Raw genomic sequence first — 21646 nt, forward strand, 5'->3', positions numbered from 1 at the left:
TATATATATATATATATATATATATATATATATATATATATATATATATATATATATATATATATATATATATATATATATATATATATAGACAATATCTAAAAGAGATTAAGCCAAAGGAAGGTTGTTTAACTTTTATTTTAGAGCATCAGACATCATGAACCTCACCCCTACCATAATATGCCTAAAACACGGATTGCTGTAAAACTCGTCAATGGCAGACAAGCGTTTTCTCTTGTCAATGACAGAGAAAAAGTATTGACTTAATGTACATCATAATACCAGCCATACATGTAAAGCAAAAATTATGTCCTCCAATTCGGTCACGTCCAACAGCCATCATCCTTGAACCAATCTCCATCATTGTAAACTGCTTGCTGTTCTGTCTGTTTCATTGCTCTGTTTGTTAGATGTTTGCTCCAACTTTATTTTGCAGTCTGAAGCACGTCAATCGTACAAAACACCTAATTTGCACCACAGGATGCCTTATCCTATCTTTGCATTGACTTCACATGTAAGTCATTCGCGCTTCATCCGCGTCTGCTTACTGCATAAGCTGCAAAACATTTCCCCTCCACTCTCATGTAATCTTGGGATTGTGCGGGCACGGGTGAGATGTAATTTTTCGAGAGACACTCAAGTACATCACGTCCGCTGCGTATGCAACGTCTATAAGTCACGAAAAACAGTAAATTGCAAAACTGAAATAAATATAATTTGATTATATGGTTTAGAATTGGATGTTTTATGAGAGTATTTACATTTTTGTTATTATTTTTCATCTAATTAAAAATTTTGCAGGATTTTGTTAATTTTACGTTGGATTCAGCAATCGCAGGATAGCAAAAAAACTAGGAGGTCTGACATATTGTCTTACTACTTTTTTAATATCCTAATATTTTGCTATATTTTATCATAATTTACACAATAAATGCATAAACACAAATCCTAAACCTTTAAACCATTTCTAGTTACATTGATAGTGTTTTTGTGTGTGCGTGTGTTTGTCTTTTCCCCTTTAGCGATGTTCATTTGATTGTCAAGGTTGAAAGTAGCATGTCATCTGACAGCAGTCTAATGAAACCTATTGGATCCAATCGCACCCAACGGATCCGTACCCAAATGAAACCTCAGCAGAGAGAAAGTAAGAAGACAGAAGCTTCAGCACTTGTCTGTGAAGAGGACTGCCTAAATAAGAACAGACTTCTCTGGTCGATAGTGGAGTGAGCCGCAGCTCTCGTAATAGCCAGAGTCCGGCTTAAAACCAGCTCCCAATATCCTTAAATCAGCCCTGTAAATAAAAGCAAGATAGTTGCCCTTTTTCACAAAGCCTTTTTAATGAGCAAACACGCTCCTGACTGTTTTCCTTTAGCGCAAGTCAACCGAAGGGAGGCACTTTTACACATCACAAACTTTCAGCCATCATTTTTACGGCAGTGATTAGACCTAATTGTTTCGCTGGTTCCGTGGAATTGTGCGCTCCCCTTCCTTCTCATTCAAGCCCATTCTCCATGTCGACTTGAGGGAAAGAAACGTATTACCTTAGGGAACCAGTGCACCATCGCTCGAGCACGGCTAAACATCTCTCCAAAAAGCTTGTTGTCGTCTTGAACAAACAGATAGTACTTAATTAGTGGGCGAGTGTATAAATGAATTACCAAACCAACGAGTGCTCTTTAGGGCTCACCCTTGAAAAAGAGTAATTACTGGGCTCACCGAGAGAAAGGGAGGCCTGTTAATCCTAAGACACTTTATTTTTCCCCCCGTTTCTCCTCGCGTACGAGCTGTTATGAAGCTGGAGGGACTCCAATTTCCCCAGCAGGTCTGTGTGTGAGTCTGTTTCAGTCCACGCTTCAGCGCCTCGCTCTTAATCAACACTGCTTCAGACTGCCATATACCAACTTCTTCAGCTGGCATCAGGAGTTGGTGGCACCAAGCTGAGCTCATTTTTTTTCTGTCGACTCGCTGATTTAGGACTAACTACTGTATGTTGCCGCACCGTTAATTGGTCCCGGGATCGATTTCACCTGCGAGGTGTGACGTGTTGACTGTGACAGGCGGAAATGGTGGTTAGACAGTGCAGTCATCAACTGTCCAAACACTCGGAGTTTGTGAGTGCCGGTGCATCTTAATGGGTTCTTAGGAAAAGTGAGATGCAGACTTTATTTTGGGAAGCTAGAGTGTTCAAACATTTCCGGTGGTTGATAATGTGTGCTTGATAATGTGTGTTTGAATGCACAAAGAGGCTATTTTTTAAATAACTAGGTTGATTCTTTGATACCTTATGTTTACTAAGTGCTGTTTAATGGGAAAATAATTTTTCAACCCGTTTAATCATAAGAGTTTTAGTAACGTATGTCTAACATTTACTTAATTAGCCTTTGTCATGATGGTAGTACATGATGTTTTAATAGTTATTTTTCAATAGAATATTCAGCTTTTCATACACTGTATAAAAATATTTCTGCCTAAAATCTTTAGTTGAATCAAATTAACTTTTTAAGTCATTTCAACTCAACATCAGTCTAGCTGACTAAAAATATTACATTAAACTTTTTATATAATTTAAATAATTTAGTTGTCACCTGATTAACTGATTAAAAGTAGTTAAGGTTATATAAAAAGATTTGTTGTCATGACTTTTTGTCATAGGATCTTTTTACAATATACACTACCTGACAGAAGTCTTGTCACCTGTCCAAGTTTTAGGAACAACAAATAATAACTTGACTTTTAGTTGCTCATTTAGAATCAGAAGTGGCTTGTATTAAAGGCAAAGTCCTCTAGATTATGCTTATTTTACCAGAACAAAATATGATCATGCCTTGATTTTAAATTTTTGAATTAGGATATTAAGGTCTGTCTTTGCTTAGACGAAAGTGGTGTCACTTAACAGAAATAATGTACAGTATAGAATATAAAGTCATGGTGCAGTGGAAAAGAAATGAATATTGTGTATGACTCCCATGAGCTCGGAGGACTGCATCCAAACATCTCTGCAATGACTCAAATAACTCAAATAACTAAAGTCATCTGGAATGGCAAAGAAAGTGTTCTTGCAGGACTCCCAGAGTTCATCAAGATTCTTTGGATTCATCTTCAATGCCTCCTCCATCCTACCCCAGACATGCTCAATAATGTTCATGACTGGTGACTGGGCTGGCCATCATGGAGCACCTTGACCTTCTTTGCTTTCAGGAACTTTGATGTAGAGGCTGAAGTATGAGAAAGAGCGCTATCCTGCTGAAGAATTTGCCCTCTGCTGTGGTTTATAATGTAATAGGCAGCACAAATGTCTTGATACCTCAGGCTGTTGATGTTGCCATCCGCTCTGCAGATCTCTCGCACAACCCCATACTGAATGTAACCCCAAACCATGATTTTTCTTTCACCAAACTTGACTGATACTGTGAGAATCTTAGGTCCATGTGGGTTCCAATAGGTCTTCTACAGTATTTGTGATGATTGGGATGCAGTTCAACAGATGATTCATTGGAAAAATCTACCTTCTGCCACTTTTAGAAATGATCAACAAGAAGTCAAGTTATTATTTGTTGCTCTTACAACTGAGACTGACGACAAGACTTTTGTCAGGTAGTGTAGGCTTAACTACACTAGGCTAAGTACTGTAGGTTAACTAGGCAAGTCAGGTTAATTAGGCAAGTCACTTTTGAGTTATAACTTTGTATATTAGGCCAAAATCGACCAAAATGAATTTTTATTTTATGACTATTTTATTTTATGACCTGTATTTAATTTATTTACTTCAAATGACCCTTCTGCATGCTTTTTTTATTTTTATTTTATTTATTTATTTTTTTAATAAAATGTAAATTTTTTATTCATTACTCAAAAGGAACAATATGCATTCTGGAGTTTTTTTTATATTATTATTATTACAGAAAAAGTGATCCATACAACTTTCTTTCATTTTCCATGTATGTCTCAAAATTACCCATATAGAGCACATTTCCTTCTTTTCAGTGTTTTATTGAATAATGCAATTATTTTACTCCTTTTTTCCTGTTTCTATTGATTAATTGATTTATGTTTTTCCCTCTATTTTTATTCCTTATCTGCCTTTATAAAGATAATTTTCTGTCTCTGTTTACCCTAAAAATCTAAACATCTAAACTGTAAAACAAATGATTAGTTCTCACTTTACTATAGTAGGTCTCAATCTTTTTTAAGTAAAATCTACTCAAACATTCAGACAATAAAAACATTTTGAACATGTCTAATCCTATCAGAGTTGGAACTCTCTTTTAAAATACCTTTTCATGTCACTTGGTGGCCTCCAAAGTTATATGCTTTCAATGTTGTGCTGAATAAATCTATTGTTTTTCTCCTCTCTTTTTTTTTGCAATTTGTAGGTGTTTTGGTGAAGACACTTGCATATCCATTCCAGACATCAAGGCGATGGTGATGGTTCTTCCGCCAAGTGAGCCTCGGATCACCATCGCTGGCGTGGAGCGTTTGGTTTGGCCATCGGCTCAGCTCCAAGCCCTAGTCGGAGTGGCTCTTTTCAAGGACATTCACATCATTAGTACCGTCACCAAGACCGACGCCACCCTCAGCATAGGTGATAGATGACTCACTTTCACAGCTCATATATTAACATAATCTCACTCTTTTGCATTCATCCATTTCAGAGGTGCCAAAGTTGAACTTTTTGCCTCTATTGTAAACCTATAAACCAATATTTACTGAATTTGGAAAAGGTTTTTATTGCTGTTCCATCCACCATTTTCCTAAAAGCCCACTACATTTTAAATTTCAGGTCTGAGGAAGTTCCTTTTAAAATTATTGAAATGCGCACTCACTATCCTTTGGCTTAGCCCCTGATTTATCAGCAGAATGAACCACCATTACTGAAACAAAACCTTTCAAATTAAACAGTTCCACTACCATTGATCACTATCTGTCAGTTTAACTAAATGAGATATAGCACTATTACATAGTTTGCTATAAACTGTCAGGATTCTGCCACTTCAGTATTTTTAATTCTTGTTTTGTTGGCAGAGTCTGGACATTAGTCCTTTTATATTTTGCATGTTGTGCTCTTGTTGGTTGAGCTGTTATTGTCTCATTCGTCTTAGTATAAGTGCCGTCTTTGACATGCTCAGGATGCGCACTGTTGTCCTGGTGTTTGTGTTTGTTTTGTCTGCAGCATGCTGTTTCATTCTCAGTGCCTCAGTCTAGTTGGTTTTGGTTTCGGTTGGCGCTGGGTTGAAACTAGCATGTCACATGTGTGAGTGCACGGTAGGTGTTTTCATTTATTGTGTGCTCATGTCTTATGTTCAGTCTTCTGTTGGTGTGGTGTTTAGCACGTGGTTCATGTTTACATGCGCCGCGTGCTTTAGAGTTTCATAAGAACACACAGTTAAGGAGATCTCTCATTGGCTGCATGTTCTATTCCTGTTTTACATGAGCACATGGCTTGTGTTGTTTCTTTGTGTCATGTGCTCTCCTGTTTATTGTCTAGTCGCACCCTCCTTGTTAACCCATTATAAGTTTATTATATTCACCTGTTTGTTTGCCAATTATTTCTCTTTTATAGCTCCCTCTTGTCTGCTGTCCTGTGCCAGTTCGTTGTCATACATAGTTGTTTTCAGTCTTGCCCAGTCTTGCCTCTTCCTTAAAGCCCAGTCAAGTTTGTTAATGCTTTCTCCCTTGGGGTAATTAGTTTTGCTGTTTTAGTTTTTTATAAAAAATAACCCCATCTTTATTTTTACTGCTATGGGCTATATGCACAGCTAATGTTTTTCAGCCAATGATTAACTTCCAGTGAAAGGTTTATGTGACTGTTTTCAGTTTTAATAAGGTTCCTTTTACAGCATTGATGTTGTAATGTAATTCAAATACAATTTAATATAGTTAAATTGACTTAAGCATCCATTTGATTGTTAAATCGTAAAAAGAGATGAAAGACCTTTAAAAGCAAGTGCCGTCATTAGCCACAGGCCAGTGCAGAAATTCCATTGAAAACATTGGGGTAAAAATTGAAATATATATTAATATATAAAAAATATTAATTTCCATATTTTAAAAACATTGTGTGGAAAAGTATAATCTGATTCAGTGCTTCTTGCTTAGTCTGATACCCACTTTATATTGTATACCAGCCAGGCAGTGAAGATCATGGTTTTAAAAGAAATCAGATCTTAAACACGGTGATTTTGTATGGGATGACAATAAACCGGAAACCCTGGGGCTGGCTAACTGAAATTAAAAGTCTGTGTGCATATACCCCATTGAGTTCTCACTCCTTTTCCCACCCACCAAATCGTGACATAAACTGGCTAAGTTCCATTCCCTGATGCTGATTTGTCAACAGTTGTGTTTTATTCATGTTGATAACGCGTGATGGTGTCTTAAAAACATGGCACTCATGTGTGAGGCACTTCAAAAGATGCAAGACGTGAGCATAGTGGTCATGCCCATCCATCAAGAATGTGTTTCACAAAGAAAAACAATGAAAAAGCAACAGAATAGAACAGAACTTTTTCTGTATGAATGGCCACTGACTGGATCACATCTTTTTTATTCTCACTTCATGTTAGAAACTGACTTTTGCGTCTTTTTTTGTTGTTGTTTTTTTGCATCTTTTTTTTTTTTTAATCTCTAAAGTTTATAGGAACACCCGTTGATTCTAAGCAAGCAAGGACATTAAAAACATGCATACGGTGGCTTTTTTACAAATCCATAACCATTTTATTGAAAGTTTAATCTATCAAATGCTTTATCTACTCATCTATTAATTTAAAAACATGAAGTATCTGAATAATGTGTTATGTTATCATTTTGGGGGATTTTTTATTTGTTCTATAGAGGGTTTATGCCTTTTTTATTATACAAATACCTCATTAAAACATCTGCAAATTTAAAAAGCTGATCCAAGAACAGGTAAACAATGTAGATGCTTGTGCTAGTGCTACTGCATCTGTGTTATACTAAAATAAAGCAAACAAATAATGAGAGCTGATCATTTCTGCATTCTCCCTAACAAAGCCCATTACCGTGACTTATTCGCAATACAGCACAGCCTTTTGTGTTGTACTGTTTACATTTTTTTTATGTGATATGTTATAACAAGAGTATAAATGGCAAGCACTCTTTTCAGTCGTCTGCATTCTTTTCCTCCTGATTATTTTCCTTTTTGCCTCTGTACTCAGCTGTAGCAATATGAACAAAAAAATCATATACTGCACATTCTTGGTCTGCTTTTCTGATTTAATTTACCATATATCTCATGAATAATTCACTGAAATGCACTGAGAATCTCTCAGAGTTTTCTCTTTCAGGTCTGTTTTCGCACAGATGCTTTAAAATTTAATTGTTGCCCCTTTTCAATTCTCATCCCAATTAGAAATGTTTACTAGAAAGTTTCCAAAACAGGTTCTGAAATGCATTATTTGTGATCTGGGATGTATATTTTCTGACTATTTTTGATATGCATCACTACAGTGATATTTAACACGTCTCTAATACTGCCACGTTTGGTGTTATTCATGTTGTATTGAGATTGAACTTTAACATTTTTGGGAACACTTAAAAATAACTGCAATCCTCAAATTATTTATTAAGCATTATCAAATAGTTAATTCATTTTTTTGTAAAGCATTACCTCTACATTAATAGAGGTTAGTAAGCAGTTTATAAATACAGCTACACGCTGTATTCTTGTCTAATAAGCACATGTATAATGTGTTTAATGATTGTGTTTTCATACTTGGTTAATGACTCATTTTTCATTATTAGAATAAGTATTGCATTATTTAAGGCCTTGAGATGAAGAACCTTATAAGTTCATATTTTCAAAGTTTGAGTAATAAGATTTTTTTTCATTTGGATTGGGAACATTATATTATATGCTTTTATTTTACTTGAAGATTGATGACAAAACCTTTTCAATTCTAAGGAGATAACATTTTTCAGTGTCAATATTAAAAATCTAAAGTTATTGTGATTTTATATTTCTCAAATGTGGAAGAACGGTATATGTCCAGTTAGTGTGGAAACTAAAGGTGTGATTTCTTTATCTTAGTTTTAATTCAGTAACAGAAACCTTTGCATGTTCTCCCTGTGTTCGCATGGGTTTCCTCTGGGTGCTCCAGTTTCCCCCACAGTCCAAATACATGCGGTATAAATGAATAGAATAAGCTAAATTGACCATGTAGTGTATGTGTGTGGATGCAGGAGTGTATGGGTGTTTCCCAGTGCTGGGTTGCGGCTGTAAGGGCATCCGCTACATAATAACATATGCTGAATAAGTTCATTCCACTGTGGCAACCCCTGATTAATAAAGGGAATAAGCCAAAAAGAAAATGAACGAATGAATGAACAGAAAATACAGTATGAACATACATTGACCTTCTTACAGTACAGGCTATATCAATCAATTATTAACAATAAATAAATGAATACAACTATAAAAACATAAAATGCAGACATAGTTAAATTTTGTCATTTATTTAGAAACATACACAAGTGTGCTGGCGCAGTGTATATGCTACTGTATATGCTGTGTGCTCCGCATCTCGATATAAATAAATATGTACACAAATAAACTCTGCTTGTAGTTTACACAGGAAATATGCATTGATAAGGCTTTATTATTTATGGTATGTGGTTTATTTTGATGCACTGTAAAAAATATTGGGTTCCACACCATACATTTGTGTTAGGATAACATGAAGAAATTAATTAAACTTATTAGTTTTTACAAATTTAAGTGGATTGATTGTAAAACAATCAAGTTGTCCCCAAAAAAACTCAAGAATTGGGTTGTTTCAGCTCATTTTAAATAAATAGTTTGAACAAACAGCAAACTTTATTTTTGAGTGTAGGTTAACTGTTTTTGTGCTGAGAGAGAGAGGGAGATCATCGCACAAATATGGTTCTTCCACTTGTCTGTTTTGGTGAATTTTTCCCTGGTTTTTATTCTCCTTTTTGATTCAAATATGGTTTCCTAACATCCCTCAAAGCCTTTCTTACGCTGTCCTTCCATATGTTCATGTCGGCTCATCTTTTTTGCAGAGGATTTGCCTTTTAATGTCCGAAGCGGACATGACAACAAGCAGCATTTCTATTATTCTTAGTGGACATGAACGGTTTTTCCACGTGAAGCTATTTTAATGTTTAAAATGCAGACTCTTGCTCATGTGAAAATATCCCCAAACTGTTTCTGTACACAAAGTTCACAGATAAAATTGACATGTTTTTCTAAATTTTAGTTTTTTTGGACTTATACGGTTGTTTGTCGCATGCACTCATTTACAAACCAGTTATTTTTATAAGTGTATTAAATGATTAATAAACTTTTTAAATGAACATTTATATATTATTATTATAATAAAGACTTATAATAATAGTTAGTTTGTATGTTAATAAATGTTTTATTAACAAAACTTCATCCAGTTTTGTGACTTAATCTAAAGTAAGGACTATTTACGCTTTGTAAGTCTCTTATAAGGCAAGGCAAGTTTATTTATATTGCACATTTCATACACAATGGTATTGCTTTAATAACCATTAATAAAAGAAACAAGTATAAGAAGATAAAAACAACAAAGAATAAAAATTATTAAAAACAGATTAAAACAGATTAAAATGTGTTAAAACAAGTTTTAAAATAATGAAAAGGAAAAGAAAGACACAATAGTGTGATCTGTCGGACGTAGCACAGTGCTTATTCAGTAAAGGCACAGCTAAACAGATGTGTTTTCAGTCTTGATTTGAACATGCCTAATGTTGGAGCACATCTAATCATTTCCGGAAACTGGGAAGGCCAATTCATCCTGCTTTGAATTTCTAATTTACTTGATCCTAATGATCTTAGTGATCAGTTTGTATTCAGTGAGCATATCTGTAATGTATTGAGGTTCTAGGCCATTTAGTGATTTATAGACATGTAGTAATACTTTAAAATCTATTCTTAATGTAACTGGGAGCCAGTGCAAAGACCTGAGGACAGGTGTGATGAGCTCTGATTTGATTTCATGAGTAAATGAGTTCATAGTGTGTGGTTATTAGTAAAGTGTAACCAAATATTCTTTTAATCTTGAATAGTTTAAGGGTGAGTAGAGTAGTTGTATCTCACTGTACCCAGTTAAAAAATAAATAAACAAATCAAAAATCACTTATTGCATTCCTTGCATTACTTATTAGAGCAGATTGTTTTGTTTTGCATTGCTTATTAGAGCTGATTGTTTAGTGTTTAGCGGAAGCTACTCTTCTAATTCGCCCAAAGCATCATGGGGTGAAGGAAAATGTTGGATAATGGTTTAGTCTATTAATACTAAAATTGTAAATGCTTTCTGCTGGATATTAAAGTGACCCTAAGTCAATTGTTTTTTTATTAGCGTCCTTTTTCATTTAAAGTTCAACAAAAGTGTCCGGCTTCTTTTATCGAATGCAGAGCCCGGGGTAGTGAAACAATAAATCATCGAAATTAAATTCATACACAATCGATGGTTGTTTGTGGATGGAGCACGCAGTCATATATTTTGGTGCTGCATGTTTGTGCCCGTGTAACAGCGTCTGTGCGTGTGTTTGTGTGTGTGTGTAGCTCGGAGGCCTGGTGTCCTGGAGCTGATGCATAACCTGGATTATTGCGATGTGCTGGTGATCGGAGAAGAGCTGGACCCGGAGCGGGAGAGTCTGGAGATCCACCACAGCTCTCTCCTGGGCAAACATCTGGACGCCACCAACTCTACCTCTGGCATCTCCATCTACGGTATGGTCTAACACATGTCTTGAATCTACTATGCAGCCATCTGCTGCCAGGATGTTTTTCATAATCTTGTTTTCAATCTGCCTCTTTTTCTTGCTTGTTCTAATTTTTAAGGCTGGTTTATACTTCTGCATCGAGCGATCACCATGACCCATGGCACCTGCCTTGCGCATAGCTGTGCATTTATACTTCTGCGTGCTGTTTGGGTTGCTCTGCAATAACATTTCCAAAGCGCTAGCAGGCAGTAGGTTTATGTATGTTACTCTGTGTTGAGTTTCTTCGTGGCTGTTTTGTTTTTTCTGAACGCTACCTTAATGTAAAAGTAGCTAAAACTCGCTCATTCAGAGGCAGGAACTGGTGGATGTGCAACAACATTAATCATAAAGTAAACACAAACAACAGTTTCCATCTAGAGCTGCTTCATGTGACTCGACACTTGTCAACACTCGCTCCAACGGGTTCGCATGGCTTACGGCCCCGCCCACAATTTTCACAACTACCAAGCTGACCAATTAGAGCTTGTGATACGCATCATCGCGACGTGTAATTACATTTTTTGTGAAGGCTGTGCCGGAGCATACACGTGTGCTTGACGCAGAAGTATAAATCAGCCTTTAGGCTAAACATTTGTATATGTACATTTGCGCTATTTAAGCATAAGTAATCTAGCTAGTAGAACAAGCTCATTTTAGGTTGAGGGTGGGATCAGAGAAATGTCCCTTTGTGGGGATATACATTGCCTGTTGCTGAACACAATTATTTTTAACCAAATTATTTACAAAATAATCTACAAGAGAACTGTGTGTATATATTTTTTTTCAAAGTAGATGCTAGTTCATTTAACGAGTGTGCAATATTAACACATTTATATATCTTATATATACATATCTTGTTTTTTTTCCCCAATAATGATCGGACAATATTTTAATGATAAATATATATTTTTTTTAAATTGGTAAATTATTAAATCGGTTATTCAAATGATTTATTAAAACTGCTGATTTACAAATATATTATTTTATCAGTGACTGAAATTATTAATTCAAAAAATGATTAGATAAAGAATAAAACATTGCAATGTTGACTGACCATGATTTTCTACTCAGAATTTCTTTGGATTTTTTTTTTTTTATTGCATAAAAAATAAAAAGAATTTTATATTTGAATTATAAGCTTATACTATTTTCTTTGCTGTGGTTGTTTTGTTCAGCTGTTATATACTCAATTTAATTGTAATAATGCTTATAAAACAGAATATTGCAATGAAAATAGCCTTTGTTGCTGACATGGAATTAAATACAAAGATATAATATCATGTGATGTGATAAAACTGCATCAAGTGATACTTAAATATAACACACATACAGTGCTCAGCAGAGTCCCCCACATTTGGAAATACATTTTTTGAAAAATATTTTTCTCCATTTCTTAGTGAATATAGGCAATGTATTTTGGTGCATTTAAACAAAACAGATTTATTAAACAGATATATTTATTAAAATAATATTTTAGTCACCAAACATATTTAGAAATTGAAAGATAATACAATTAAATTCAAGCAATATATTGCAAAATAAAAAATAAAATTACAAAATTTCAACTAAATTTTTCAAATTTTTTTTGCTTCTTGGTTTTTCCTCTTTTTTAAAATTTGTATTTAATATTTTTCAATAACATACACATTTAGGTGTACTAGTTTTTGGACCGTTATCGTAAGTTATTTTGTTAGGTAAGCTCCAGATTTGGCTTCAGTACTGACTAGCCTAATGTATATGCAGAAATATAATATTGTATAGATTCCTATTAAAAATATGATTTTAAAAGAGAGATTTGTAAGGGGTGTACTTACTTATCTATGCTGTGTGCTGTAAATATAAAAATAACTCATAAAATATTTTTTGTCTCTATTACTTCATTTATATGGTCATTTTAAATGCATTGCCCTTACTCATTAACCATAGTTTTTGGCCATTTATTATTATTTGTATAACCACAGTTTACTACATTACTAAATGGTTAGTTTAGGTAAAAACATAGTTAATTTGTAGTTACCATAGCTTAACTGCAACAAAAGAGAGAGAAAAAAAATATTCTCTCTTCTATCTTTGTTACAAAAAGTGTTGAACATCCTGGCCACTCTTTTGCATGTAATGATAGTAAATGATGGATCATGGTCCAGTGGGATAAAAAAGTACTATAGAAGCACCGTATATGAACTCTATGTGATTTTGTAGTCAAGCCAAATGATATTATCCGTTTATATGGTGACTTTAGATGTAAAAAAATATAGGTTATACCAATGCCACATGACCTACCATCTTAGATGATTGCTTGTCATATGAATGAATAATTCAATGAGGTATGAAGGCTACAGTAGAACGGAAGAATAATAAAAATTCAAGTGAATAAAAAGGTACGTTTTTACTGCACAAAGCAATGTACAGTATGGCTTCAGAAGAGCATACATTACCATTGAAAAATGTAAGGTTGTGACATTTTTTAAAACGTTTAGAAAGAAACTAAGGTTACAATTTAAAATAATACATTAAATCTGTATTTTAAATATAATTGATCCTTGTGATGGAAATCTGAATTCCCATGTGTCAATCATTATCTGTGAATGTTACCTTCAGACAGTTAATCTTTTAATGTCTGATATATTTAGTTCAGTTCAAAAAAACTAAACTAACTGGTGATTCAAAGTTTTTGTAATACTATATTTACTTAATTTACTTTCTCTTTTGATTAATGCAGTATGGTAACACTTTACTATAAGGGTGTATTAGGTAATGTTGGCTCATGCATTTACTAACATGAACAAACAATGAACTATACATTCATTACAGCATTTACTTATGTAAGTTAACATTAGTTAAATAAAATATAGTCTAATCTAAGTGCATTAATTAAAGTAAACAAGCATGAAGGTGGATTTTAATAATGTTAAACTATGATTAATAAATGCTGTACAAATATTGTTATAATTAATTCATGTTAGTAAATACATTAACTAATGAAACCTTATTGTAAAGTGTGACCAATAATATATTGAATCTTTTTTTATTTATTTTATCATTTTGACAACCTGGAATGAAGAATAGAAAGAAAATTGGTTACACTTTAAAATTACACACTATAAATCATTTATTAAGCATTAGCAAATGGTTAATCCATTATCTGTTAAGTATTAACTCGACATTAATAGATGTTAGTAAGCAGTAATTACTATATGCCTGCATAATCATATATGTAAATGTTGATTTTAATAGTTTTTTTAATCATTTAATAAATTTGAAAGATTCTAAAAGCCACCAGCTTCTCTTAAATACAAATGGTTTATAAATAATCCAATACTGAATTTAGTAATGAACAATTATTAAGTAATAAAGTATAAAAACACAATCATTAAGCATGTTTTAAATGTGCTTATAAGTCAAGAAGACAGCATGTGTAGCAGTATTTATAAACTATTATTATTTTATTATAACCTTTATTTACCAGGAAAGACACATTGACATTAACTGATTAATTGACTGTTTTACAAGAGCGTCCTGGCCAAGATTAGGCAGTATCCATGTCACACTGGTCTAACAGACAACAAACCAAAAACACAATTAACAGTAACACAAATCACACATTGACAAACATACTATTCAAAACACCTACAAGGCTGTGTTTCAGGTTCTAAATCATTTATACTCTTTTTAAAAGCATTTAGTGAAATGCTCAAGTCTTTAAACTGCAACTTTGTTTGTAGATTATGCAAAAAGTCTTTTTTTCCCATCTCAGTGCGCATTTCAGGAACAGACAGTAAATAACTTTTATGTGACTGAAGGCCAGAGCTTAGGACAGGATTTTTACAAATGTAATTTTGGAGATATGATGGGAGTAAACCCAATGTAGATTTGTAAACAAAGATATGCTAATAAACTGCTTACTAACGTCTAATAATGTAGAGTTAATGCTTAACAGATAATGAATTCACTATTTGCTAATGCTTAATAGATGATTCATAGTGTGGAGTTATTATAAAGTGTTACCAAAAATCACAATACTTTGAATGGAAATTAATCAATAAATGACGGAAGTTGCATTTCTTTTGGAGGGAAAATAGCTGTAGCACCACTTTCAATCTGTTATCAGCAATACAGTAAGTTTGAACATTCTTTAAATATCTGGTGTTTTGACTTCAAAGCTTTTATCCTTTTCAAAAAAAGTTTTGATCTTTAAAAGTCACTTTCGATGGTGCTCTAAACTCTTCAACCCAGATCCTGCTCGGACTGTTGAACAGCTCTCTGCCTCTATCAATCACACTGTACATTTGGCTTTCTGCAAGCAAATTCAAATCACCTTGACATTTCCTAAAGTGTTTTGAAAGTGTCGACTACATTTATTAGAGAAGGACCAAGACTTCTACTTGTTCACGTTGAGTTGGAGTCTTTTGTTGGAGTATAGAGCGACCGCCTGCCTTATGCTGAAGTCTTTCTTTGGTCACAGGTGTGGACTCAATGGCACATTATGAACAGGCCATCAGGCAGGTGAGGTACCGTAACTGGAAGCCCGGCGGTCTGTCGGAGAGAAGGTTCCGGCTCAGTTGCTCTGAACTAAATGGACGCTACACAAGCAATGAGTTCAACTTGGAGGTCAGAGACTGCCTTCATACCGGGGCATAGTTTCTTATTCTTTATATCATCCATTCACTTTATCCCCTCTTCCAATTCCTGCTTTTCTGTAGTCTTTTTGCACTTTTGGACTCTTGGTACTTAAAAGTGAGCTGTGCACTGCAGAGACTGATGCTTGTATTCTGGCTCTTGATTTATAATTGCAAACTAAAGTTGTCTTTTTTTTTTAGAAATACAGTTTTAAATAATCATATTTTAAATGAACAATTAATGTAGTATTTAATTATTTAATTCAGTTATTTTTATGTATACTATTTTAGATTTTTATGTATTTTATATTCTATAGTATTATTATTTATTGTTTTATTTAAACTGTCAATACAAATACGTGTATATATGTATATATATATATATATATATATATATATATATATATATATATATATATATATATATATATGCTGCTATATATATACTTCTACATTGTCATTAATTGGTATATTTTTTTATTTAGTGATTTTGTTTGATATCTTTATTTTTGTTGGACGCATCAAGATATCAATTGGAAATTTAAAGTTATTCATTGACAAGATTCAGTCTGATTTTTATGAACCTTAGTATAAAATTTTATTTTTCACTATATTATGGTTTTATTAGGGACTGACCCCAAAAACATTTGTATACATTATTTGTTATTATTTATATTTTAAAGCTTACAAAAAATAAATAAAGCTTAATTTGCTATATGGATTCTATAGTATCATTATTTATTATTTGATTTAAACTGCTACTAATTACTAGGGCCAGACAGAATCTGCGGACATTTTATGCTATTTCTGCTGAGAATTTTGTAAAAAAATCTGCTGATTTATGCAGAATGATTTTAAGAGTATCATAACGTAATATATTAAATAAAAAATAATCTATTTTTAACTTTTATTTAATGTTTACAATGCAAATCCATTTAGATTTACTTATTTGGTAAACAAAGCAAGTCTCTCATATAACTACTAAAAGACAGACAAGATTACTTTACAAGCTGTCGTTTACTATATCATGGTTTCATTAGTTACTAACCCCAAAACATCTGTACATATTATTCATTGTTATGTATTTTTTTAAAGCTTACAAAATAAACAAATAAAGCCTAATTTTCTATATAGGTTAAATAGTTGTATTATTTAATTGAAACTACTACTAATTACTAATATGTGTATATGTATTAATATCAGAACATTGAAAAGTAGTTGATTTTAACTTAATCTACAGTACTTGTTCTATAGCTTTGTTTAACATGTTTCTGCTTTAATTCATGACTTCTATATGTTCTTTAATTAGCATATTTTCATTTAGCCATTTTGTTTGATAGTCTTTGTTTTTGTAGGATGCATCAAGATATAGATAATTTTCCACTGTATCAAAGTTTCTTTAGGGACTGACCCCAAAACTGAAACATCTGTATACATTATACATTCATTTTTTTAAGCTTACAAAAAATAAATAAATAAAACTTCATTTGCTATACAGGTTGCAAATTTATTAGCCCTCCTGTGTTTTTTTTTTTACTTTTTCATATGATGTTTAACAGAGTAAGATATATTTTTTACAGTTTTTTCTATAATATTTTTTTCTTCTGAATAAAGCCTTAGTTGTTTTATTCAGGCTAGAATAAAAGCAGTTTTTCAGTAATATATTTAAACCATTTTAAGGTCAATATTACCTGCCACCTTCTTTTTTTTTCAATTGTCTACAACAAATCATTGTTATACAATGGTTTGCCTAATCACCTTTAAATTGGACTTAAAGCTGAATACTACAGTAGCATCTTGAAAAATACCTAATAAAATATTATGTACTGTCATCATGGCAAAGACAAAAGAAATCAGTGATTAAAATGTGTTGAAAATGATTTCAACTGTAGGTTTTAAAGCATTAAAGTTTTTTTTATCCCTTTGTACTTTCTCAAGTCATTTCTGTTTGTCCCGCCCCTCAGATTGGAGTAGTGCACAGTTCAGAGGCCGTTGAGCATGTCAATCACATGGCTGTCCAATCCCAGTTCATGAGACCTGTGCATCATCCACTGGTGGTTCACACTGTCAACTCTGACCACATCTCAGGTAAACTCAGCCATCATTCCTCTTAATGTTGTTAATCCAGTTCAGAGCTTTTTTCATGCTTAATATAACTTTGTTAATAAAATATGTGTTTTAGTTGTCAGTACTGTCATACATAAATCCCACTCATAAACAAAAGCACAGAAACTCAAGTCTAGTTTAAATGTAAAGTTAGAAAGATGCATTTGCACAGCCAAAAAAAAAATGGTAAAAATCATTTTGGAATCAAATAATTACTCCCAGAATCAGAATCGGATCAGATCTTCAAGTTCTTAAAGACCCCCCCCTAGTTAAATCTAAAAGTCATTATTTAGTCATAATTAAAAATGTGTTGCTGCTTTGTTAAACAATCTCATTAAACTGTAAACAAGTGGTTTAAGGAGGACAGCAAAACTATTCATAGGGGAATTGGGCTTTTGGAAAAAATAAGACGTAGATATACACCAGCACACAAGCCCCTGCACACTGGTGGAGGCGCGTGACAGGCTCTTGAGAGCATATATTGTTAGTCTGAAGAGGCTTGGGAAAATTGCACTTACTCCAGCAGCTCACGCACACACATACACACCAGGGACAGCAGCGAACGATCATCTCCCCAAGGGCGCAGCCAGATCTGCCGACTGAAGAAAGAGCGATGACAGGCTGTTTTACGAGAGACATGGAAAAAACAGCAGGTGGCAGTGTGACCTCGCGCTCTCAGTCCTGCTCTTGCTGACTGTAAGGTCCCAGTGAATCACGCTTTTCATAAAGTGAACCGTGCCAAACTCTTCCTCTGTCAGCATGGCTAAATAAGCTTCACCTCGAGCACCTTCCTGTAGAAAAGCACTAAACGACAGTAATGCAGGGTCGTATTGATTTCTATGTGGCTGAGTGAGTCATAACAATACTATGAATAAACATTTTTGTGGAATAGAGAGCAGAATGAGGTTAGCTGCTCCAGGTTATGCATTATAATGATATTAGCACAGTTAGGGGCAAAGCTGGGTGACTTACAGCGACCTTCTCTCTCCCACTATAATGTATATGTGTATATAAATATTAGAATGCATATATCTAGAGATGCACCTAAGGTCAATTATTCAATGTTATTGTATATGTCTATACTAATACCAGTACACTGTAAAAAAATATTTGTAAATAAACAATTTTCCATTTATGGTGATTAATATTTTCTTTTTCTTTTTTTTAACTTATTTATGCTTTTAAATTGCATTATGGGATTCTGATCGTTCCTCCAAAAGCTATTGATGTTGACAAGTTTGAAAAGTGACTCTTGTTGACATTTTTAATAGTTTGAAGTGCTATATTGTCTGTGTTTGTGTGATAAATTATGCTACAAATATCTGGTAACAATCTGTCAGTAGGGGAGAGCGAGATAAGTTGTCACGCTTTTCATACTCTCTAACTTTCACTGAGCACTATACATCACAATGTAATAAATGACATACCAAATAAAAGAAGGAAGTCTCCGGCACATATTTTGTGTTCATTACATTTTTATATCTTATCTCATTGCGCAGCTGTAGACTGTTAAATGGAAAGTGTGCACTAATTTGTAATAATTTGCGCCATCGGCAGGTTAGTTGTCACACTAGATTATATTATAGAAGAGGAGTTGCATGAAGTGGCTATTTGATTTTTAGGATAGCACCTCTAGTGTTGGAGTTATGACCAGTGTGACAACTTACCCACGTGACAACTTATCCCACTCTCCCCTACTTTTTCTGTTATTTTACAGACTTAATTCTGTCTATATTATTTCTTAAACAGTATCTTCTTGTGTCAAACAAATAAAATGTTTATAAAAGTCACTTTAGTAATCTGCAGTCATAAATTTTCAACATCAAAAGTCAACAGAGCAGAGATAATGCAATTTACAAGCGTAGAAAACACTATGTGAACCCCAAAATCTACATGCTTTTTTTTTTTTTTACATGTTTCTGCTTTAATTTATGACTTTTATATTGTCTTTAATAGTTTTTTTTAATTCTTTATTTATCCATTTTGTTTGATATGTTTATTTTTTGTAGGACGCATCAAGATATCACAATAGGAAATCTAAAGTTAATCATTAACATGATTCAGTCTGCTTTTTATGAAGCTTGGCAATTTTTCACTATATCGTGGTGAATAAGTATATTGTTTTAGTAGGGACTGACCTCAAAACATTTGTGAACCGTGTTGATTATTAATATTTTTTTTAAAGCTTACACTAAATAAAGCTTAGTTTTCTATATACAGCACCCAGCATTCAAAGTGAATCAAAAATGTTTTTTTCAAAATTGTTCTAGAACAAGAATGAGTGTTGTTCAATAATTTCAGGACAACTTTGGTGAAAGGCAATGATTCACTTTATATGTTGACCACTGTAGGTCATAGAAACAGCTGTTATACAAGTCAAAATTATTATCCTTCTTGTATCAGAAAGTCTTGTTTGTTTTATTTTAGGTAGAATAAAAGCAGTTTTTAATTACTATTAATATTACTAGACTATTACTATTACTATATTCAATATTACTAGACATGTAGGGTTATTGTAACTGACTTTTAAAGTAATGATAGTTAAAGGGATATTTCATCCATTGATGCTTCTAGTGAAATTATTTCATCGTTTGAACACAAAAGAAAATATTTAGAAAAATGCTGGTACCCATTGACTTCCATAGCATTTATTTATTTATTTATTTATTTATTTATTTATTTATTTATTTTCAAATATGTAAGTCGGTAGGTATCAGCAACCAGAATTCTTCAAAATATATTATTTTGTGTTCTGCAGAAGAACCAAACTCATAGTGTTTAGCACCATGTAAGAGAGAGTAAATGAGATCTTTTTTTTTTCTCTTTAAATGTACTATTGTAAAAGAAATACATAATAAAATAAAAAACTTTATTCTATTCATCACCTCTTCAGTAGCTGACCTCAGTCATACACAGAAAGCATCTTTTGACAGACATGTATTTTTTAGATTGTAAAACAAATAATTGTATAATAAAATGCCTTTTTGACTACTTAAAATGCAATTTAACCATTAACAAAAAAAATAAAAAATTCAGGAAGCCTGGTTAGCGCATTGACATATAGCATCGAGTTGCTCAAAACGACCCGATTTTGATTGCCAGCTCGAGGTCCTTTGCTGATCCTTCCCCTCTCCCTGCTCCCCACACTATGCCATCTGTAAAATCTCTTCTGTCCTATACCAATAAAGGATGAAAAACCCCTAAAAAATGATTAAAAACCCATTCATTTTTAATATAATACACCATGATTTTTCAACATTTAAGACGTTTAAGAATATTTAGCCGGCAGCTAGCTCTCTGCAACTCTGACATGGTCGCCCGCTGAAGCTAAGCAGGGCTGTGCCTGGTCATTACTTGGATGGTAGACCACATGGGAAAGCTAGGTTGCTGCTGGAAGTGGTTGCTGTTTAAGTGCCCAGAAAAACGCTATATAAATGTAAGGAATTATTATTATTATTTTATTGAGTAATATGATTACAATTGCATCTGATAAAATATTCTGCTGCTACATGAGACTTTGAGACAGCAGATGGGCCACAGGTGTGGGGTCCACAGCGGGTCAAGGGGTGAATCTGGGCCTGACAGGAGCTGCTGAACCTCATAATGGACATTTTAAAGTGTTGTTTGAGGAATAAGATTTGAAAAAGGAAGCCTTTTTTTGCACTAAGAAGAATTTGTAGCAACTTATGTGTGGCCACCTATTTTTGCTAATTCCATTTAACAATGTACATATACTGTAAATCAGCATGCTACAGGTTAGCAGTTTTACACATAAAAATGAAATAAAATAATATACATATATGTTTTTTCCCCTTCCTGTGTCATTAGGTACCCCTCCTGCAGCAACAGTGGTAATAGTAATGTGCATAGCTGCCCTGGTGGTCATCGTGGTCTTGGGAATCTACCGTATCCACACCACCCATCAAGACAGCTCAAAAGAGGATGAAGAAGGGAAGAAAAGACCCAGAGATGGACTGGGACAACTCCAATCTTAACATCACTGTTAATCCCATGGAGGTCAGTATATGCTTCAAAAAAAGAAACACTCTGTGTGCTGCTATTTATTTACTGTAGACTCCTGGAAAAGCAACCTTTTTTAGTATAATGTAAATGCTTTAGACTGCATCTGTGGTTCTGGGAGTAAAAGCTCCAGT

At 33.5% G+C, this 21646-nt stretch overlaps 1 protein-coding gene across 1 annotated transcript in view; it reads left to right on the forward strand.

Moving 5' to 3' along the window:
- clstn2a (calsyntenin 2a) overlaps positions 1–21646 on the forward strand; it is a 449004-nt gene that overhangs the window by 424948 nt on the left and 2410 nt on the right. The window contains 6 exon segments of the mRNA XM_056479198.1: positions 4374–4582; positions 10571–10738; positions 15233–15378; positions 17351–17474; positions 21321–21448; positions 21450–21509. Coding sequence (XP_056335173.1) covers positions 4374–4582; positions 10571–10738; positions 15233–15378; positions 17351–17474; positions 21321–21448; positions 21450–21509 — 835 coding nt within the window.

The sequence above is a fragment of the Danio aesculapii genome, chromosome 2, assembly GCF_903798145.1.
Source record: "Danio aesculapii chromosome 2, fDanAes4.1, whole genome shotgun sequence".
Classification (NCBI taxonomy): domain Eukaryota; kingdom Metazoa; phylum Chordata; class Actinopteri; order Cypriniformes; family Danionidae; genus Danio; species Danio aesculapii.